This window comes from Gekko japonicus, unplaced genomic scaffold, assembly GCF_001447785.1.
Source record: "Gekko japonicus isolate JY-2015 unplaced genomic scaffold, Gekko_japonicus_V1.1 scaffold632, whole genome shotgun sequence".
In the NCBI taxonomy this organism is placed as follows: domain Eukaryota; kingdom Metazoa; phylum Chordata; class Lepidosauria; order Squamata; family Gekkonidae; genus Gekko; species Gekko japonicus.
The window spans coordinates 711,305-734,535 of NW_015172025.1; the positions used below are offsets into that span (position 1 = coordinate 711,305).

The 23,231-nt window shown below is 49.5% G+C and overlaps 1 protein-coding gene across 2 annotated transcripts in view; it reads left to right on the plus strand.

Annotated features, from left to right (window-relative positions):
- Window positions 1-23,225, plus strand: part of ACSBG2 (acyl-CoA synthetase bubblegum family member 2) — an 82,814-nt gene extending 59,589 nt beyond the window's left edge. For both annotated transcript variants that reach the window (XM_015420528.1, XM_015420529.1), the window contains exons 9-15: window positions 1,663-1,839; window positions 1,941-2,125; window positions 3,300-3,533; window positions 4,942-5,159; window positions 8,334-8,473; window positions 17,289-17,535; window positions 21,817-23,225. In XM_015420528.1, coding sequence (XP_015276014.1) covers window positions 1,663-1,839; window positions 1,941-2,125; window positions 3,300-3,533; window positions 4,942-5,159; window positions 8,334-8,473; window positions 17,289-17,535; window positions 21,817-21,911 — 1,296 coding nt within the window. In that variant the 3' untranslated portion in view covers window positions 21,912-23,225. The remainder of the gene's footprint in view (window positions 1-1,662; window positions 1,840-1,940; window positions 2,126-3,299; window positions 3,534-4,941; window positions 5,160-8,333; window positions 8,474-17,288; window positions 17,536-21,816) is intronic.
- The last annotated feature ends 6 nt before the right edge of the window (window positions 23,226-23,231 follow it).

Sequence of the window (23,231 nt, forward strand, 5' to 3'; positions counted from 1 at the left end):
GGATTCCACTATCATGTTGAAAGGATTCTTTCCAAGTAGGAAAGGAGTAGTTGTGTGTATCGGTCTGGTTTGAATTGCGTTTGGGTCATACAAGTCGCTTCTTGTTATTTCAAGCATTTTTATGCTGCCTTTCCATCTGATTAGGGGTCCCTAAGGCAGCACACACAAAAACACTGGAACAATTAAAAACATTTAAAATTACAGATAATTCAATGAAAACGCAAACAACCGCCCAAAACCTGGGAGGAGGACCAATAACTGTTATTGGGGGTGTGCCAAATGAAGCAAAAAGTCACTCAGTCAGCCTTTAATGGCATGAAACAATACCTTAAAAGAGGATTATTATAAAATAGAAATATACATATAAACCAACCATTTTACAGACTACATAATATTGTATAATGCTGCATAAAACAGTTTGTTACAAAATGTTGCTCACTTGGGTAGTTTTTCCTGTCGTAGCTTTATAACTGATTGTAAAAACATGAATTTTGTAAAAACATGACTACCTTCACTGATATTTCTGGAACAGAGTCATTCAGAAGACGGTGCCCTTTTAAAACATCAGGAAGGTCCGTCATGGTGGCTAAGATAGGGTTTAAATATGTAAATTGTATATCTACATAAAATTGACAATGCAAACAGATATGTGAGTCTGTCTCAATACATCCAGAGTTACAATGACAAAGTCTAGCCGTGTATACTATGTTCTTATATCTCCCATGCAAGATTGCTGATGATATTGCATTGCATCTTGCAAGAGAAAAGGCTCTGTGCTGTTGTGGTACTTTTATATCAAATAAGTATGGGGCCATTTGGCCTACTGTGAGGGGAAGCAAAAAGTCTCTACCCACTGGTGGAAGACACTGTTATGGAGAGACAAACTCCCTGGGAAGGGAGTTCCAAAAACAAACGAACAATGTTTCAGTGGCAGTGAAACCCAAAGAGTGATTAACAAATGGAATTCACTGCCACAGGAAGTGGTGGCGGCTACAAGCATGGACAGCTTCAAGAGGGAATTAGATAAGCATATGGAGCAGAGGTCCATCAGGGGCTATTAGCCACAAGGTATAGATAGGAACTCTCAGTCTGGGGGCAAGGGATGCTCTGCCTTCTTGGTGCTTGGGGGGGGGGGCAACAGTGGGAGGGCTTCTAGTGTCCTGGCCCCACTGCTGGACCTCCTGATGGCACCTGGTATTTTTGGCCACTGTGTGGCACAGAGTGTTAAACTAGATGGGCCATTGGCCTGATGCAACATTGGCTTCTCTTATGTTCTTATGTTCTCTTATGTACCTTTAAGATCAACAAAGTTGAATTCTGGGTATAAGCTTTCGTGTGTATGCACACTTCTTCAGATACACACATGCATGCGCACAGAAGCTTATACCCAGAATTAAACTTAGTTGGTCTTCAAGGTGCCACTGGACTCAAACTTCGTCCTTTGCTTCAAACCAGCATGGCTCCCCGCCTGAACTTTTCGGTATGTACGTGGGGTTTCTCTTTGAGTGTTTCTGTGTCTCCTGTTCTGATATGCAGCTCCTGAAGAACCCCGATTTCTACATGAATTTTGGTTCTTCGGGTCACACCGGTCCCTGGAAGTGGGCAGGTGCAGACTGGTAAGGACAGTGAATTTCCAGAGTAACCATGTGTCTTGGCTTCTAGATAACGTGGACCGCCCAGGCAGGAGGGCAGTTTGTTGGCTTGACTTGTGGCCTGGAGAGACAGGAGCTGGTGGTCAGCTACCTGCCGCTCAGCCATATTGCCGCTCAGATGATTGACATCTGGCTGCCGTTGACCTTTGGGATGCAGACCTTCTTTGCCCAGCCGGATGCTCTAAAGGTGATGCGAGTGCCCTTTTTGGGGGGGGGGGTGTTTGGAAATGTGTTCAAATGTTGATTCTCCAGCAGCGGCAATCTTGGCTCCTTTTCTGTGTCTTGCAGGGCACCTTGGTGGAAACCTTGAAGGAGGTGAGGCCCACGGCATTCATGGGGGTCCCTCGGGTCTGGGAGAAGATGCAAGAGAAGATGAAAGCCGTTGGCGCCAAGTCGTCGGCCTTGAAGAAGAAGATTGCAACCTGGGCGAAGGCGGTTGGCCTGGAAACCAACATCAAGCGGATGAACAACGGGTAAGTAGAGGGGTCCGGGGGGGGGGTTGGTGTGCTGACCCTGCAAGGAAGGGCTGGAGAGCATGTGGGGCTGTTTAGCTGAGAAAAAGGACTACAAAAAGGGATGTGGAGAGAATACTTGAAAAGAGGCTCATAAAATCATGTGATGGAAAAAGCTGGGGGGTGGGGTGCGTTATGGGAAACTGAACGAGAACTTGGGGGCACCCGGTGAAGAAGAGGAAGAGATTGGATTTATACCCCACCCTTCACTACCCTAAGGAGTCTCCGAGCGGCTTCCCAATCTCCTTTCCCTTCCCCTCCCCACAACAGACGCCCTGTGAGGTAGGCAGGGCTGAGAGAGCGCTCTTGAGAACTGCCCTTGAGAGAACAACTCTGAGAGAACTTGTGACTGATCCAAGGTCACACCGGCAGCTGCATGTGGAGGAGTGGGGAATCAAACCCGGTTCTCACAGATTAGAGTCCACGCTCCTAACCACTACACCAAACAGATGGACAGTAAATCAGTCAGGGTTCTTTAGTACACGGCTTGTGGAACTCACTGCCTCAGGATGTAGTGATGGCTACTTGCCTCGTCCGCTATAAAAGGGGGTTTCACGCTTTTGTGGGAAGAGAGGCCCATCAATGGCGGTTGGCCATTTCAGCTAAATAGAGCCTCCATGTTAAAAGGCAGTGTATCTGGGGGAAGGCAGCAAAGGGAAACTTGCTACCTGTCCCACCAGTCATGGGCCTTCTGATTGGCTGGTCTTGGGATGGGATGCTGGTCTTGACAGACCATGGCTCTGATCCTGCACAGCTGCCAAAGCCCTCCCCACACCCAGCAACTGATGACCGGACAGAAGCCTCCGTTTTCAGAAGCATTGAGCTGCTGTGTCTGGCTGATACTTACGGTCCTCTTCCACCTCTGTGTCCCGCCTTCTTTTTCAACCAATCTTAAGTGACACCTTACTGCTACATCTTGTGGCAGCCAGTTCCACAAGCTATGTCCGTGAAAGTCTTCCGTTTGGGGGTATTTGTGTTTTTCTGTATCTTGATGAAGGATAGAGGACAATGCAGCTTTGACCAAGGGGGTTGTCCAACATTTTCCGTGGGTCTTGTGCACATGAGGGGATGGGGGTGGGAAGGAATGCAGCAGGACTCTTCTCAAACGTTCCCATCCTTCCTTCCCGGTCCACAGAACGATTGAGCTCCCAATGAACTACCGGCTGGCCAAGGCGTTGGTGTACAAGAAAGTCCGGAAGGCACTGGGCTTGGACCGCTGCACGAAGTGTTTCACAGGGGCTGCCCCCATCACAAAGGAAACCTTGGAATACTTCCTGAGCCTCGACATTCCGGTCTATGAGCTCTATGGCATGAGCGAGAGCTCGGGGCCTCACACGCTCTCTCATGCAGCCAACTTCAAGTTGACGAGGTGAGACGCACAAGAGGAAGGGCGTAGGCTGTGATCCCAACCCAGGATAGAAAACCCCAGCACTCCCAAAGTTTCTAGTCCCTGAAGGATCTACAGCCTAAGCCAGGAGTCCCCACTGTGGTTCCCGTGGGTGTCGCAGCGTCTGCCGGCACCTCCGATACCCAACGAGAGTTTGGGGCCAAACAAGGCCTGTATCCAGCAGGGCTTTTGATCGGCCACTGGAGATCCAATTGGCTATGCAGGTTAAAAATCACATTTCAGGGGAAGCCGCTATCAGAACGACAGTTTGATTCTCTCGCACGCTCCTCTTTCCCAGTGTATTTTTTGAAATTACTAATGGCTTGGGCCTTCTTGGGGGTGGGGGGGATGGGGGATGTCTGCAGTGGCCACGTAGTGGCTGGCTCCACCTCTCGTGGTGGCCATTTTGTGGCTGCAGCCACCACCACCCCGTGTCAGAATTCCAAAGGTGCCCACAGGATCCAAAAGGGCAGGGACCAGTGTTCCCTCTAAGCTGAGTTAAGTGTGAGCTAGCTCACAGTTCTTTTAGCCTCCAGCTCACACATTTTTTGTCTCCGCTCAAGGAGGGCTCCGGAGCAAGCTAACTGATGCAGCAGCCAAATCGCTCGCTCACAACCTTAATGCCAGAGGCTCACAAAGTAGAATTTTTGTTCACAAGACTCCACAGCTTAGAGGGAGCATTGGCGGGGACCCCTGGCCTCAAGCATTTGTCGATGCTGTCCAACGCTAGGGCCTGGGTTGAAGTGGGGGAAGCTATCGGGGCACTGCCTCTCCCCTGAACCAGCAGCAGCAGCGATGGGAAAGAATATCAGAAGGACGGTTTTGAAAGAGAATGCAGAACTAGGGATGACGGAATGGGCCTGTTTATATTCGGGCTGCAGAAGGGGGCCACGGTTTGGCTGTCTTGATTGAGAATCCTCCCTAGCCCAAAAGAGGGACTGCACTTGTCAGTGTTTTCTCAGTCGAGCCTGGCCTAAAAGAGAGAGACTTCAGCACCGAACGCTGACTTTAAAACCTCACGGGCTGGAACATTTTATGTGCTAACTTGAAGTTCTCATTGGACACAGCGATTGATCAAGAAACTTGACTCAGTTAGCTTTGGCTTCAGTGGCTGCCTTTGGCCGAGGGGCATGAAATTAATTTGAGAAGTTAAACCGAGGCAGTGATGTGAGTGGCCCCTCTCCTTATTTAAAGTTTTGCATTAAAAGTTTTGCATTTTGTGGGCTTCTGGTCCTGTTGCTTGCAGGCAGGTTCCCCGGACCCTAAAATGTCCCCAGGAATGGCAGAACCCTACACAGTGGGGATCATATCGGGCGGTAAGATCGCTAATCCCTCCCACAGTGTTTACACCACAGTAAAGTTCCACTCGATTCCCTCTCTCCCTCCCCAGTTGCGGCAGAGAAATCACAGGTTGCAAGACAATGATTTACAAACCGGACTGCGACGGCAACGGGGAGATCTGCTTTGCAGGTCGCCACATCTTCATGGGCTACCTGAACATGGAAGACAAGACCAAAGAAGCCATTGATAACGACGGCTGGCTACATTCAGGGGACCTTGGGAAACACGATCCGGATGGCTTCCTTTACATCACGGGGAGGATCAAAGGTGAGCCTCTTCCTACCCTCCCAAGACTTGGGGGGGGGGAGGTCTGTGCGGACAGAGACATGTTTACTTTGGACCACTTTAGAATGTTGAGAGTTTTCCCCAATGGTCAAAGAACTCTCCCTGCAAATGGAAAAGTAGCACAGCAGCAAGAGAGTTCTAGTTCACTCATTCCCTGCAAGCAGACAGGTAGCTCACCAGGCTGGTCTCTTTCATGGAAAAATCGCTTTGAGAACATTGTTCAAGGAACTCACTGTTCCAGTGTGTGTTGCCTGCTAGCTTTCAATGGCCTTCAGTTTATATTATGTTTATTTATCAGATTTATACCCTGCCCTCCCAGCCGAAGCTGGCTCAGGGCGGCTTGCATAAAAGAATAAAAACACACAAATAATTTAGATAATCCTAGATAATCCTAATCCTAGATAATCCTAAAACCATATAACCTATAATCCTAAACCATAAAACCATATAAAACACTCCAACATTAAAAGGTGCTAGACATTAAATAATACTAATAAATTAATATAATAATAATAATTAATATATATATATATATTATATAATATAAATTACTAGGAGGATTACTGTGGAGGAAGACGGGCCCTAGAAAGTTGTGACGCAGGCGCCCTCGTTCCCCCGTTTTCTCCCACCCACCCCCGTCGCGACCCCCTGGATTCAAGGGGTGAGGGAGCGGCCTGTGGCTTCCTGCCTGGGCGCAGTGGGCGGCCTCCAGCAGCCTCCAGTCAGAGCCCGTGCAGCTGCCGGTAGTCAAGCACGGATGACCGCGGTGGCAGCAGCAGGATCGGGCTCAGCCTGAGGCCCCTCTGTGCACTGGAGTGGCCGGCGCATCCGTCATCTGGTCAGAGCCTGGGTGGTCACCTGTAGCCGAGCTTGGGTGAGGATGACTGCGGCGGCGGCAGGATCGGGCTGAGCCCCATCCCTCCCCCTGCTGGAGTGCCCAGCCCATCCGTCGTGCGGTCTCATGCAGCCCAGGTGGCTACCTACGCTCAGGTGAGGATGGTGGCGGCGGCACGACTGAGCTTAGGCCGCTGGAGCGTCTGACCTGTCCATCCACTTCAAGGAGAGTGAGGCCAAGATGCCGGGTGCCGCCTCTGTGGGCGTGACCACGCCAAGGGAGGCAGCAACACATCCAGTGGAGACAGACGCCCTGTGAGTGACACACCAGGGTGCCAACCAATTTGGGAGCGTGTGGAATGTTCTGGAGAGTGCCACTACCAAAAGGCTTTTATGGATAAGGAGAGAAGAGATTAGATGATGGCGGCCAACCTTCAGTGATCTATCCTAACGGTCAGCCCATAGGTCTAACCTTTGTGCAGCTGGCACAGGCTGTTTCTGATTACTTTTTCAGCCCCCCCACACACACCATGGCCCCCCACACTATTTATCCCTCATGCTGTTTCTTCAGATCCCACCCCCCCCGCCCCCCCCCCCCGGAGCATCGTTTTGGGTCTCGCTCCAATAACTGAACCAAACTTCTCGGTTCAGTAACAGGCTGCCTCTGAATTACCAGATGCTAGGGGCAAATATTGTGGGGGGAGGCAGGTTTCACCATTGCACCCTCTTTGGGGGGGGTCATCTGGCTGGCTGTGTTTCCAAGCAGGCATCTGTGGGCCTCTTGGCCTGATCCATCAGGACTCCTCGGATCTGCTGCCTTGAAGTAGTGTGCTCCATCCGCTGCCGGGGATGTGGCCTGTGCAGACCCGGCCTGATCCAGCCCATGAATGGGGGGGTGATATTATGGGTGCTGGGCAGTCGGTGCCATCCAAGTGGGCTGTGGGATAAGCACCAGCTAGTCAGCTATGCAGGCTGGCTGTTTCCCCGCCAAACAGTTTACTGGGCCCCAGACGTACAGAAATGGAAGGGCCATGAGCAGAGGCGGCTTTGCCCCCATGGCCTTTCTCTGCATAGCAGACCTGCTCTTCCTTGGTGGTCTCCCATCCAAGTACTGACCATGGTCAACCCTGCTTCACTTCCAGGCTCTGTTGAGATCAGGCTGGTCTGAGCCAGTTTGGTGTCGTGGTCAGGAGCGCAGACTCTAATCTGGGAGAACCGGGTTTGATTCCCCCACTCCTCCATGTGCAGCTGCGGGTGTGACCTTGGGTCAGTCACAAGTTCTCTCAGAGCTGTTCTCTCAGGAGCAGTCTTCGAAAGAGCTCTTTCAGCCCCACCTACCTCACAGGGTGTCTGTTGTGGGTAGGGGGAGGGGAAGGAGATTTTAAGTCGCTCTGAGACCCCCAAGTGAAGGGCGAGGTATAAATCCAATCTCTTCTTCCTCATTCTCCTCTTCCTCCTCCTCTTCCCCACACTATAGATTTACCTTAATCATGATGACAATATTGGGGTGGGGTGAGGGAAGAGTCCTCAGCCTGCCCTAACCCCCCCCCCCAGCTAGTTCTCAGAGAACCAGTTTGGTGTCGTAGTTAAGTGCGCGGACTCTAATCTGGGAGAACCGGGTTTGATTCCCCACTGTCAAGAGCCCTCTCAGCCCCACCTACCTCACAGGGTGTCTGTGGTGGGGAGGGGGAGGGAAAGGAGTTTGTAAGCCGCTCTAAGACACCTTTGGGTAGTGAAGGGTGGGGTATAAATCCAATCTCTTCTTTTACCTCCCAGGGTGTCTGTTGTGTGAAGGGGAAGGGGAAGGAGTTTGTAATCCACTCTGAGACTCCTTTGGGTAGTGAAGGGTGGAGTATAAATCCAATCTCTTCTTCTTCTTCTTTTACCTCCCAGGGTGTCTGTTGTGGGGAGGGGAAGGGGAAGGAGTTTGTAATCCACTCTGAGACTCCTTTGGGTAGTGAAGGGTGGGGTATAAATCCAATCTCTTCTTCTTCTTCTTTTACCTCCCAGGGTGTCTGTTGTGGGGAGGGGAAGGAGTTTGTAATCCACTCTGAGACTCCTTTGGGGAGTGAAGGGCGGGTTATAAATCCAATCTCCACTTCTCCTTCTCCTTCTTCAGATGCCCTTTGACCTTACAAGTGCGAGTCCCCCCCCCCATTTCAAAAGCCAAGGCTTATTTGCCAGCATGAAGGACCCTTTGGTATCTAAACTGAGGTGGGATCCTGCCTGAGATGTTTGCGGAGGCCATTGAGTTCCGGTTACCACGCGTGTGGTTTCCTGGGAGAGGGATTGTGAGGCTCACGTCTGCGCCTTCTCTTCCAGAGCTCATCATCACCGCAGGAGGCGAGAACATCCCACCGGTCCCGATTGAGGATGCCGTGAAGGAGGCGGTGCCCATTCTGAGCAATGTCATGCTGGTGGGCGACAAGGCCAAGTTCCTCTCCATGCTGCTGACTCTGAAGGTGAGTGTGCCGCCTTTCCCGGCTGCAAACGGGGGTCGGCCGGAGCCTGATGGTCAGTTTGGTGCAGTGGTTGGGAGCGCAGACTCTAATCTGGGAGAGCCGGGTTTGAGTCCCCCACTCCTCCACATGCAGCTGCGGGTGTGACCTTGGGTCAGTCACAAGTTCTCTCAGAGCTGTTCTCTAAAGGGCAGTTCTCGAGAGCGCTCTCTCAGCCCCGCCTACCTCAAGGTGTCTGTTGTGGGGAGGGGAAGGGAGAGGAGTTTGTAAGCTGCTCTGAGACACCTTTGGGTAGTGAAGGGCCATGGGGTATAAATCCAATCTCCTCCTCCCTCCTCCTGCTCCTTCACTGCCTCTCAACATGGAAGTTCCATTTGGTGACACCATCAGGGGCTAATAGACAGGGCTGCCCGTTCCGGGTTGGGAAATATCTGGAGACTAGGGGTGGGGTTGGGGAGGCGAGGGACCTCACTGGGATATAATGCCATCGGTTTCATCCTCCAAAGCCACTGTTTTCTCCAGGGGAACTGTTGGTTCGCAGGGCAGCCGTGATTCAGGGAGATCTCCAGGCCCAACCTGGAGGCTCACAACTCTACTAATAGGGGTGCTAGACCCGGCCCCGGGCAATGTTCCCTCTAAGCTATGGAGTCCTGTGAGCAAAAATTCTACTTTGTGAGCTACTGGCATTAAAGTTGTGAGCAGGCAATTTGGCTACTGCATAAATTCGTTTGCTCTGGAGTCATCCTTCCTGAGCTAAGACAAAAATGTGTGAGCCGGAGGCTAAAAAATTGTGAGCTAGCTCACACTAACTCAGCTTAGAGGGAACACTGGACCTGGGGGGTCATTTCCTGCAGGAGCACACAGGAGCAGAGCTCCGGCAGTAAAGAGCCCAGGGGGCGGGCACATGCAGCAAGCCCCACCCCCTGCTCCCAGCAGCCCCCAGTCAGAGCAAGAAGCAGGCAGGTAAGCTGCAGAGCCCCCCTCCCCCCCGGTCCAAAGCAGTCCAGTGGCACCTTTAAGACCAAATTTTATTCAGGTACAAGCTCTCCCTCCTCTGCGAGGACAGATGTGCACATTACCCCTCCCCAATAGCTAGCAATCCAAAACAGTCCAGTGGAACCTGAGCGGTGGGTGTTGCCTTCTGACACACTTCCGGTGATGTTAGGGTATGTGGCATATGCAAATAAGTTATGCTAATGAGCTCCTGCACCTCTTTTTCTACAAATGACCCCTGGCTAGACCCATCAACAGACCTCAGAGATCGATAGGTCTAATCTCCTCCTTGGTGGTGGTGGAAAGTGCAGTCAAGCCACAGCTGAGTTATGGCGACCCCTGGTGGGGTTTTCAAGGAAAGAGAAGCTCAGAAGTGGTTTGCCATTGCCTGCCTCCACCTCACGACCCTGGTATTCTGTTGCAGTTTCCCATTCAAATACTAGCCAGGGCCAACCCTGCTTAGCTTGTGAGATGTGACGTGTTCAGACTACTTTTTTTTACAGCTATCTTAATGGACCATCAATGCATCACTAGGGAATGAGTTCCACAAGCTGATGTTGGTTTATCAGTCATCAATCTCTACGGCCTAATTTTATCTCTAGGAAACTGCAGCATCCGAGCTGTGACTGTTTAGGGGTAGGGGGACATCCTGTTGACTCTGGACTTAAGTACTGTAATGGCTTTCTAGTACAATCGCTGTGGGGGGCCCAGTTCTGGTTGCCCCATCTGAAAAAGGTGTTCAGTTAGAAAGGCAGCCCATGACCAGGGGGTTGGAGCCAGTGTTCCCTCTAAGCTGAGTTAGTGGGAGCTAGCTCACAGTTTTTGAGCCTCCGGCTCACACATTTTTGTCTTAGCTCAGGAAGGAGGGCTCCTGAGCAAACTAATTGATGCAGTAGCCAAATGGCTGGCTCACAACTTTAATGCCAGTAGCTCACAAAGTAGAATTTTTGCTTACAAGACTCCACAGCTTAGAGGGAACATTGGTTGGAGCACCTTCCCCCTGAGAGAGGGCTGAAGTTTGGGGGATTTTCAGTTGAGAGAGGTTGTGGTGAAACGGGGACCCACCCTCAGCCCTTGGAGATTGAGGTGCAGTCCTGTGGCTCGCAAGCCCTTGTTTTGGCCTCCCACCCTGCCTGGTTGGGCTATTTATCTCCGTTACCGCTGCCACCACTCACTGAATTGACACCGCCTTCCTAGAGGGACAGTGAGACCCCTCCAGCTGATTTCCCCACCTTGGGAAATGGGTACCTCGATCTTTGGGCGCCCCTTGGAGAGTTGGCAACCCCTCCGATTTGGGCCCGTTTGTGTTCCCTGGCCTCCCTTTGCCCCTGGTAACGTGCAGAGCAGGGAGGACTAGGTGGTTAAGGCACACCAGGCTTTTTAAACTCAAAAGGGAAGATTTATTTAACTATATACAGGTTAGGCATGAAAATAAACGCAGGCACTTCAACATCACCTGGGCACAGAAATAAAACAGGGTCGAAACGCAATTCCTCTGCCCCTACACACACACCTCTCTCTACCTCTGCAGTGGGTTGTGGCCTCAGGCCAGGATTCGCTTTCCCCCTCCTCGTTGTTGGAGGGAAACCGCAGCCCTTCCCTGGACTGGTCACCAGTACTGCCACCCTCCTGGGCTCCCCACCACGATTTACAGTGGCCTGGATTGCTTACGGAGTCTGAGGTGACAGGAGCCCCCACCTGTCCACTCCCTTGACGCTCTTGTCCACAATAAGCCAAAGGCTGAAGACCAGGCTGAAGACTAGGTGGAGACTGACTCCCCCCTCAGGAGCCAAAACCTTTATCTCCTTGGCCCCACCCCTGGGGTGTGTCAAACTTTTCCCGCTCACTCTTCCTCAAGGCTGCTGGGAAGTGTAGGCAGGGAGGTAAGGCAGCTCCATTGTTCCCTATGGAGTACTCCCCCCTTACCAGGATGGCATCCATTTTAGGTACTGCTGCCTCTGCCTGGCAGCCATTTCGTCACAGAGGTGACTAGGGAAAGGGGGTATAAGAGAGGATTTTTAATGTGTCTACCCCATCCGTACTTATAACTTCTCCTTTTAAAGTTTATTTATTTAAAATATCATTATGCCCAGGGGTCATTTCCTAGAAAAAGAGGTGCAGGAGCTCATTTGCATATGCCACACCCCCTGACAAAGGGCAGGCATGTTTAACATGAGTTAAGGCATATGCAAATGCATATGCAAATCCCCCCCCCCCCCCGCCTCTCTCAAAAAGCGGAGAGGCCAAAAGCGGAGAGGCTCAGGGGGAAAGGCGGGCATGTCTGCCTCCCTGTCCTTCCTATCTCCAGGCAGCCCGCCACGGGAAGGGCAGGGAACCCAGGCATTTAAATCCCCCCCTCCCTAGGTCTCTCCGCAGGCGGGGCCTGTGCTCCTTACTGCCGGAGCACTGCTCCAGGGCGCTCTGGCAGGAAATGACCCCTGGTTATGCCGCCTTTCCACCCAAATAGGGTCCCCATGGTGGCGAACATGGCAACATTTGAACATGGCAACAGCATTTAAAATAATATATAGGATAATTCATTAGAAAACACACCAGAACACCAACATCAGGGAGGAGGGCCAATAATTGTTATTGGGGGGGGGGGGTTATGCCAAATGAAACTGAAACGACACCTCCTGGCAGAAGACAACAATAGAGAGAGAATCTCCTGGGGGGAGGAGGTCCAAAGTTGTGTCCCCGTGACTAAGAAGGCCCTTCCTTGGGTTGCCGCCTGGCTAGCCTCATAGGAAATGCACCAAACAAGCTGACACTGTGAAGTAAGTGACTAGGACATTTAGTAAATCTTTTCAAGGTAAACATCATAGAATCATAGAATGTTAGAGTCGGAAGGGACCTTGCAAGTCATCTAGTCCAACCCCGCGCACTCTGCAGGAGCAGAGCCGAAAGAGAGCCCTACAGCACACCCAAAAGAGGGTCGTCCAGCGGAGGAGCACCCACCCCCTCCCGAGGCAGTCTGTCCCACGGCTCAACCACTCTCACAGTTAGGCGAGGGGCCTGTCTGCATCAGCATGCTGGGCCATCAAAAAATAAATGCATGTGTCTATTTTGCCATCAAGTCCAACGATAGATTTCAAGGCAGGACACAGACAGAGGCGGCCTGCCCATCGCCTGCCTTTGCGGTTGTGGCGCAACCCTCGACTTCCTTGGAGGCCTCCCACCCAAGGACTGACCAGGGCCGACCCCCCTGCTTAGCCTCCGAGATCTGTCACGATTGGGCAGACCTGCCCCCCCCCCCGGGGGTCAAGGCGAGAGATGAGGAGAGGCGGCTGTGCCTCTGCGTAGGGACCCTGGGCTTCCTTGCTGGTCTCCCCTCCCGGGATGGACCCCGCTTGGCTTCCGAGACCCGAGGTGGCTGGGCGAGCCGGGGGCCCCCAGGGCAAGAGGCCCTGACCATACCAGACCTCATATTATACTATAAATGAAACTTCACAATATTACAAGAAAAAGTCCATCATTCTCAGTTAGCACCTGGATATAACTTCATTTTATCCCTATCTTCCTCAGGAGTAATCCTACTATGTTGACAGGTGTCAGCGTCTTGATACAGCTCAATATTTTGTTAAGAACAAACCAGTGATTAACTTCTTCTTTACTTTCTTCAGATTATCTTCTGGTTCCATTTCAAGTGTTTGAATTAGGAGCAAGCCAGTCTTGTCTTCTGTAATGAGGTGCAAAGGCCTTCTATATTCTGCTGGCTAAAATGCTCTCCATGAGCACTGTATTTATAGTTATTTTATAGTAGTAGCAAACTTTTCTACCTGGCTAGAAGCCTTTATTTTTTAAATTGGCTGGCAAATGCTCTCCTGTCTAGCCTTGGCTAGTGGGAGCACCAGAAGCTGGGCCAGCAAAGATGATCGGAGTGGATGTGTAGGTTCTCGGAAGAGGGTCCTTCAGGGGTGTTGGCCTCAAGCCATATATAGCTTTATATCTATATATGTGTGTGTGTGTGTAATATTTACGAATCGCCCAATCTCTGCCGGGGCTCTGGGTGAGGTACAAAAGCCACAAAACAAAAACAAGATAAAATCAGTTAGAACATTAATAAAACATTTCAACAATCAGATGGTGAATAACCAATCCCAGTTCCAACTGTCGGCTACTTCGCAGACCGGGGTGGGGGTGGGGAGGCAAGGTAGATATAAATAGCAGAGAACAGAGGAGGGTGCCCGCCAAGATGGAACCATTGCTGTCCTCAGCCAAAATTCTGGCGGAACATCTCTGCCTTGCAGGCCCTGCAAAAATATATCTATCATGTATCATCCTCCTACCTATCATCTATCATCCTCCTGCCTATCATCTATCATCGTCCCGCCTATCATCTATCATCCTCCTGCCTATCATCTATCATCCTCCCATATGTTATCCTACCTATCACCTATCACCCTTCTATAATCCTCCCACCTATCACCTATCATCCTCCTGCCTATCATCCTCCTATCTACCATCCTCCTCCTACCTATCACCTATCGTCCTTCTATCTATCATCCTCTTACCTATCATCTATCATCCTCCTACCTATAACCTATCGTCCTTCTATCTATCATCCTCTTACCTATCATCTATCATTCTCCTACCTACCACCTATTGTTCTTCTATCTATCATCCTCTTACCTATCACCTATCGTCCTTCTATCTATCATCCTCCAACCTATCACCTATTTATTTATTTATTTTTTATATTTATATCCCGCCATCCCCAATGGGCTCAGGGCGGTTCACAGAGGCAAGGTAAAACCGAGCCATAATTAAAACATATGATACGTAATAAAAACATCCAACATTAAAACACCTATCGTCCTTCTATCTATCATCCTCCTACCTATCACCTATTGTCCTATCTATCATTCTCTTACCTATCATCTATCATCCTCCTACCTATAACCTATCGTCCTTCTATCTATCATCCTCTTACCTATCATCATCCTTCTATCATCCTCCTACCTATCACCTATCCTTCTATCTATCATCGTACTACCTATCACCTATCATCCTTCTATCTATCATCCTCCTACTAGAGATGTAAAATTTCTGGAAATTTTGAAGTAAAAATTTCCGGAAATTTTGAAGCTCGGGAAAAAAACCCAGGTTTTTTCGGGGGGGAAATGCAAATTTTCAAAAAAATTGAAAAAAATGCTACATTAGCACTTCTTGTTTCTTTTCCAGATTGAAAATCATTCTGTTACTTCAGGAACATAAAATATGGCTATGGACAATTTTACTTGGCATGAAATTATCACAACTAGCATATTAAAAATATGGTGTATCCAAACAATTATTACAAACAGAACCAGATTAGTAGTAACTAAATTATTATTTACACAAAGGTTATAAAGATAAACTAATGTAGCTAAATGATTCAGTTTTCTGGAATCAGATAAATGAAAACTCTTTAGCTTTTTAAATTTAAGTCTATACTCTCAGGTTCTTTTTGTTGCTCTGTATTTTCTTCCAGTGCTTTGAGGCCTTGTGAAGCCACCCACATGCAAAAACAAAACTGAACCCTTTTTCTTTTCTTGTGACAATAGCACCTCCTAAAGGAAGAAATGCATCTTGTTCTTGCATTGGAGAGTTCAGTTTGTAACCTAGGACTTGCTTGTCCTCAGTGCACAGAAATTAGATCAATCTGATACCATACATATTTTTTAGAAATTATCTGGAAGATATTTGAACACCTTGTTCTTAAAATATTCTATTTATCATGTTAAAATAAAATGTTCCATAATCATTTTTTGTCTTTTCTTTTTTCAGTTTTTCGGAAAAAAACAAAAAAGGCTTCAGGGGGAAAAATGGAAAAAACCCGTTTTTCCCCGAATTTTTCCAGTTTTCCCCCGGACCTTCACATCTCTACCTCCTTCCTATCATCCTTCTACCCAGTGGTAATTTCGTAGAAAAAGAGGTGCAGGAGCTCATTAGCATAGCTCATTAGCATAACTTATTTGCATATACCACACCCCCTGCCATCACTGGAAGTGTGTCAGAAGGCAACACCCACCACTCAGGCTCCACTGGACTGTTTTGGATTGTTAGCTATTGGGGAGGGGGGAACATGCAGATCTGTTCTCACAGAGGAGGGAGAGCTTTTACCTGAATAAAACTTGGTCTTCAAGGTGCCACTGGACTGTTTTGGACCGGGAAGCTGGGGGGTGGGTGGGCTCTGCAACTTACCTGGCTGCTTCTTGCTCTGACAGAGCTGCTGGGAGCAGGGGGCGGGGCTTGTTGCATGTGCCCGCCCCCTGAGCTCTGCTCCTGTGCGCTCCTGCAGGAAATGACTCCTGCTCCTACCTATCATCTATATTCAGCTCTAATACCTTGAACTGAGCATGGAAGCAAACTGGGAGGCAGTGTAGATAGAATAAGACTGGGGTGATATGGCACCTACACCCGACTCCAGTCAACATTTTGGCTGGAGTATTCTTTCCACGTAATACTAGAACTAGATGCAAACACACACACACACCCCCCAAAAATAATTTTTTTTTGCTGGGCAGATTTAAGAATAAACTTCATACAATGCACCACTAACTTGTGGAACTCGCTGCACGAGATACCTTGATGGCCGCTTGCTTAGAGGCAGGGGTCCTTTCCTGCGGGAGCGCACAGGAGCGGAGCTCCGGCAGTAAAGAGCCCAGGGGGCAGGCACATGCAACAAGCCCCACCCCCTGCTCCCAGCAGCCCTAGGCCACAAGGAGCAAGAAGCAGCCAGGTAAGTTGCAGACCCCCCCCCCCCATAGCAATCCAAAACAGTCCAGGGGCACCTTTAAGGCCAAGGTTTATTCAGGTACAAGCTCTCCCTCCTCTGCGAGGACAGATCTGCATGTTCCCACCCCACCCCGATAGCTAGCAATCCAAAACAGTACAGTGGAGCCTGAGTGGTGGGTGTTGCCTTCTTACACACTTCCGGTGATGTCAGGGGGTGTGGCATATGCAAATAAGTTATGCTAATGAGCTCCTGCACCTCTTTTTCTACGAAATGACCCCTGCTTAGAGGGCTATAAAAATAATGAGTCCAGCTCACTGGATGGTTTTTGCTGAGCTTCCTGGGAGACACCTAGCTATCGCTGCAGGAAAGGGACACAGATGGACCTTGGCTTAAATCCAGTGGGGAGAATATGTAATAGACGTTTTTGACAAAATAATAGAATCTCCATGTTCAAAGATGGTCCACCACCGGTTAGGGTAGTCAGGATATTCCCTGTCTGGTAGGATTTTTTTAGAAACATCCTGACTGGCCAGGCCTGGCTCTGTGAAGCCCACAGGCAGGGTACGAAAAAGAGCCCTCCTTCGTATGCCTACAGCATCTGACATCCAGAAGTAAACTACTTCTGAACTAGGGTGGCCAGTTCTGTTGGAAACGCCGGCGGAGGTGTGAGGGGTTCATTCCAACAGTTGGAAGCGTTGTCGTGCGACGTACCTATGACACCTGGAAGTGATATAGGCACATTGGGGGTGACGCTCTGGTTTTTGGGCAAAACTCTATGGTCCCAAAACCAGAGCATGGCCCCCCGACGTCAACAACATGCCTACGTCACTTCCAGTTTATTTCTGGATATGTCAATGTTGGGAGGGGGGTCTCCTCCCCCCACCCAGCTGGCTAGCGGCAAGCAGGAGCCTAAAAAAATGGGGAATCCCCCGCCCCCAACTGGGGAGTGGCAACCTTATTCTGAGCATGGCAGTTCAATACTTCTGCTTGGTTTGGGGCCCATGCTGGCTGCAGAGGCCAACCCGGTCAGGTGCCACAAAAACAGGATATTAGCAAAGCAGCTGGGCTGTCGGCTTACTGGCTTTTTATACTTTCGGCTTGCAGTGCAACGTGAACGCGGAGACGGGGGACCCAGAGGACGACCTGACACCCGAAACCATCGAATTCTGCCGCAAACTGGGCAGCAAAGCTTCCAAAGTCTCGCAGATCGTCACGACCAAAGACCCGGCTGTGCACAGCGCCATCCAGAAGGGGATCACAGCAGTCAACAACAGAGCCGTCTCCAACGCCCAGAAGATCCAGAAGTGGGTGATCCTCGACAAAGACTTCTCCATCAATGGCGGGGAGTTGGGTGAGTAGCTCCAGGGAGAGTTGTCTTCCTGCGAGAAGCCGCTGAACTTCAGGGAGACGCAGAAGGGCTGCGGAAGCAGAGAGCCTGTGTGTGGCAGAGCTCGAGCCGTTGCCTGCTGTGTAATCTCTTGGTTATCAGCTGGAGTACAGGGTTGGGTGGTCTGGCCCTGCAGAAGGCAACTTCGCGCTATTTTATTTTCTCGTTTTGGCGTTTCCGGGGCTCTAGGGTGAACTCCCTGCTCTGCATGTGGAAGGTCCTGGGTTCGATTCCTAGTTTTAATGAACAAACCCTCTGGTACTGGAGCTTAGAAAAGCACTACCTTTTTGTCCTAGGCCATGTCATGGCTCAGATGGGGTGTCAACTGACGCTGCCACCACTCTGGTTCCAGGCTCCTCTGAGAAGGCCCAGAACACCCTCCCTTTTAGCCTAAATGAGCATGAGGACCAGGCAGAGTGAACAATGAAAATGGCTTATTTTATAAGAAGTCAAAAAACCAAGGTGCAGGAATAGCAACAGTAAGTGGGTGAAAAGAAAACAAATCAAATGCCCTAACGCATCTAAATATATACTGTCCCTAACTCACTATTCCAAGTGACACTAGACTACTCACCCTTCCTTCTGGCTCTGCCCTCTGGGAATAAGAACAACTCTTCCTCTGTACCAGCTCTTTCAGTCCCCTTTCTCTGTGATTGGCTAATCTAATTTTGGCTCCAAAACCTCTCAAGGGCTTCTGGGAGTTGTAAGCCTGGCCTCCTCCCACTGCTACACAGGTTCCCTGGGCCTGCTAGGCCCTACTGGCACAGCCCAGATCATGACAGGCCAATTCAAGGTGTACTGCCTGGGACCTGCACACTTTAAGAACCACTTGTTCCCATGTGAACCTACCTGACCCCTAAGGTCATCTTTTTAAGACCCCTGTTTTGGCTGTCCCCGCCTTCTGAGGCTAGATAGGTGGCAACCCAAGAAAGGGCCTTCTTGGTCACGGCACCAACAATATTTTTTGCAGCATTCCCTCCTGGGGTTGCCAACCTCCAGGTGGTGGCTGGAGGTCTGCTTTTACAACTGATCTCCAGGTGACAGAGATGAGTTCACCTGGAGAAAATGGCTGCTGTGGAAAGTGGACTCCGTGGCATTATACCCCATTGAAATTCCTCCCCTCTGCAAACCCTAACCCTCCTCAGGTTCCAACTCCAAAATCTCTAGGTATTTACCAATCTGGAGCTGGCAACCCTGTTCCCTCCACAGGGGAATTTGTCTCTCTCCCTGATCAGTCTTCTGCCAAGAAGTTCAGACTTTTCACCTGGAATACCCTTGTCAGAACCCACAGCCAACCACGTAGTACACGCTTATCAGGAAAGGTAATACTTTATTGAAGAGCTACAGATGCATTAACATAGGCACTGTTAAGAATGGCGGCTGCCCCTGGGGCATAATAAGATATAGGGTATTCGTATGCACCCCCCCACTGCCCTGGCCAATTAACCACCCTCCCACGTGCGGGAAAAAGGGCTCCGGCCGTTTAGCGCTGAAGCTGGGAACCAAACTCTATCCCACGGCCTCCGAGAAACCCAGACATCAACATCACTACCTGCAGAACTTATAGATAAGCGTTACAGCAGCAAAGAAGCACAGAAGGAATGCACTGGCCATTAGAATACAACGAAACTCCCCACCCCCATGGCAGCATAGCTGACAACCCTCACTGACCCTCCTCCTTGTTGGCTTTTTATGCATCTAGATCAGGGGTCCCCAACCTGTCCGAGCCTGTGGACACCTTTGGAATTATGACGGCTCCGTGGTAGCCATGGGAGATGTAGCCAGCCACAAAATGGCTACCACGGATTACCTTTAGTCACACAGTGAAAATCCTTGGGCAGTGGTAGCCCTTCTTAAGGCATTTTATGTTTTTAACTAAAATAAAAATATTAGACTTTTTGAGCCTTTGGGTACCTTTGGAATGCTGAGAGGGGGGTTGGGAGTAACGCTCCAAAATGGCTATCACACTTTGCACATGAATTGCAGATAGGAAATAAAGGGGAAAAAATAAAAGCATGAGGGAGGAAGGGGAAAGGGGGGGGGACCCTGCAGGGGTATGGAACCATGACCGTGGGTGCTCATTAGTATTCCTGACCCTCCAGTGTCAATGGCTACTACCGCATTCGTGAAAAATCCTTTCATTCCAAAGAGGGCCACAAATAACACGCCTGGCCTTACAGAGGCCCTGCCCACTTTCTGAAAAGCCTGGTGGGTACCAGGGGAAGTATTGGCAGGTGGCATGGCACACATAGAGCCCATGTTGGGGAATCCTGGGCTATTTGTTTGACTTGGAATCCAGCTGCTTCAAATGTGGGCCAAGGCTCCATTGCTTGGCATGCTGAATATCCCCAGCTGAATTCCTGGTGTTACCAGGAGTTGGCGGCAGTTCCAACATACTGAACTGGGTGTAGAAACGGACCATCACAGGGAGTCAAACCTACCCCAGAAAAGTCCTGTGAGATTCCTCAGTATAACATTTTGCTTCTGTGGCCGCTTATATGCAACCCACATAGTGGCACCTCTCTGCAGTGTTCTGAGATGTTGTGTTATTACTGTCTGTGGCATAATTTTCCTGCTTTGGCCTGCAGGCCCTATTCTGCCCTGCCCTCTTAGGGGTTTCCCAACCCTTAGAGGGGCTTTTTCTTTCTCTCTAAGGTAGCCCACCGCCACCACCTGACCTTTTGCAGGAATTACCCACTTGGAGGGTCAGGACTCCCAGCTTCCCTTCCACATTCTGAGGCCTTGCGTCTGTGTCTCCTGCTGCCCAGCATCTGGTCACCATGGGGACAGTTTACTGCCATGTGCACCCCTGGAGGAATAGCTGCTTGCCAACTTTCCTGCCTTCCCCCAGCGCTCTTTTTTAAAATAGCATGTCCAAGACAGTGGAGGTTGATGTGGTACAGAGAACCACTGCAGTCCTCAAAAGTTATAAAGGAATTATTAAAAATAAAATGTTTACAAGCATATTTTTAGCACAGCACCAGATTGAACAAGGGATACTAAAGAAATAGGTAAAATGTAAATCCTCTGTCCCTCTCTCTATACACGCCCTATCAGATGTTAAAATATAGAACAGGCTCTTTATCTTAGGAGTTCTAGATCTCTACAGAGGTTTCCCTTACCTTGAAACTTACTCTAGCTCTTTAGGCGAGCATGTGGTCAATGGCTGCCTCCTCAGTTGAGAGTCCTCTCTGCTCTCATGGCCTCAGCCCCAAAGCAAAGAGACTTCCTTCCTGCTGCAAGGAGTTTTTGTCACTTCTCCTTTCCCCTTCCCCTGACCCAGTCATGCCAGGTCAAGGAAGCTCTTCCTGACGTCGCCAGAAATTGTCTTCCTAAAGCCTCCTCCAAATCTGTTCCCTGCTTGAAGAAGGGGGGAGAACTTGACCTGCTCATTATCTCTCCTGCTAGACTAGAGCCAGTAGCATTTGTATGAAGCTATGCTGGAGAGCAGCTGGACTGCCTTCCCCCCTTCCAGCCTGTTCTCTGCCCAGAGGGGGGGGGGAACTTTTAACACGCAAAGTGGAGGTTTTGCTCATTTCACACTCCCAGGGGAAAATGCATTTCTTCAAACTGCCTCCTTTCCTTCCTTAATGTTTCCTATTATTTTCACTGCCACCAAAGAACAGGATGGCTTACATATATTTGGTAGAATAACAGAACAGTCAGTGCATGGGGGTTCCTCTGAGGTAAAAGGGGACCCTTTACTCTAAATTAAACAGCTGTTTTCTCTTAAACATAGAGTTTATTTAGAAGTATAACAGCATAACTAATTCAGTAAAATTCATAAGTGTAATGGTTTCAGATAGGTACAGTTCTTCTTTCTCTAAAGCTCCTTAAATAGACCTAGCCACGCAGGCTTATTTTTACCACTTGCCCCTTAGGCTAATAACTTCCGCAAAAGCTTAATTTCCTCACTTGCCACTTAGGCTAACAACTTCCACAAAGAAGACAGATTTTCTCTCGTATTCCATATAATCTCAACTCAACTCTGTTCTCCTCTTCACCCCCACACAAACCCTCTCTGCACAAATCCAGATAAATCCACCCCCTCAGGTACAGCTACCATCCAGTCATAACACACACCCTATTTCTTACTCTAGAGGCCTGCCTTTTTAAGCCACAGCAACATACATATAGAATTCCACATTAAAACACAGAAATAAAACACATACAGTATTTACATAGCAAAACATCACACTCAGTGTTCCAGGATCTCATTTCTTTTTCTTTCTCTCCTTTCAATAGGTCCCACAATGAAGCTGAAGAGACCAGTGGTGGTCAAAATGTACAAACAGCAAATAGACCAGTTATACGCTGTGGAAACACCGGATGCTAAATAATCACCAAACAAGCACATAACCTCCGGCCTGCCTCTATTAGAAGTCTAGTCTTTCTCTTCCCTCCCTCGCTGCTGTCCTTTGGTGAACGTGACCCTGTATTTTGGCATGGACTCGTCTCCCGCTTTTTGGTGTGGAAAGAGAAACGGACTCTTTCCTCAGTGTGTTACAAAAAACGAGGTTTCAATAAAGGCAGCTCTCTGACCCAAGGCCGCTCCAGAAGTCTCTGGTTACAAAACATTAGGGCTGTCCGTAGCCATTCATGTTTGTCCCTGAACTTGTTTGGATGATCCATCGGGAGGACTCCGAGGCTACCTGTCTTGGCAACAGCTTTCTTCTAGCTGCTACGCGGTAACCCACTTTTGAGTCCCTTCCTCCAAAGACCGTGGCCCTCCACTCTTTAAATGAATGTACAGAGAACTCCGTTCTCTGCTTACGATTACTTGAGCATCACTTCTCTGTTCCTCTATGTGTGTGTTTGAAAACATTGTGGGGGTTCTTGGAAAAGGGGACATGGCGATTAAGCGTGTTCAGATAATTCCGGCTGATGTGCCCGGACAAGGAATTGACTAGCTTTATACTGTGTGTGCAATACTATATTCTTGGCTTGGCTTGGTTCAGACACTTAAAAGCCATAAAATGATGGTGGTTACAGCATGTCAAAGGACGTTTTGGATAGAAGGAAATCTGGTACATGAGCCCCCCCCCCTCCAAGGGCTTGTGGTTGGGATACAGGCGTCTGGCTTAAAGAAATAATCTTTGTGTGGCCCTTACGTTCACCTCAAAGAGGGGTATAAGTATATGTTTGCAAAATATGTTTGCAGGGGGTGAATTAATTCCTCTTTAAGGAAATGCACTTTTAGGGTCAAATTTTACATTGGCGTCTCTCTGGGGATATCGAGCACAGGGGACCAGGCTGGGACGTGGCTAGGCTAATACTGATCCTGACATGAGCAGGACAATGTAAGCAGATTGTAGGAACTGGGCACTGATGGAAGCAAAAACTCACTGTCCATTGAGAATTTGCACAGGCCTGGTGTGTTACTGAAGCGGGTTTGGGAAGCCAACGAGCACGCAGGGCCCCCCCCCCAGAAATCTAATCTCAGGTTGGGGTACTTTAAAAGCTGGCTGAAGGCCAGGTGTCCTCATCGGGGACCCCACCGGACACGCTCACTGCAAGGGAAGGCTCAGTTTGGTCTGTGTCCTCAACGGAAAAGAATCGCACTGAATCATGCACTTTTTGACGCCGTGAATGGCCTGGCAGCTCAAGAGGTTGGCTGGGTTTTGTGTAGGATTGTGTCCCCCCCCCCCCCCCTTTTCCCT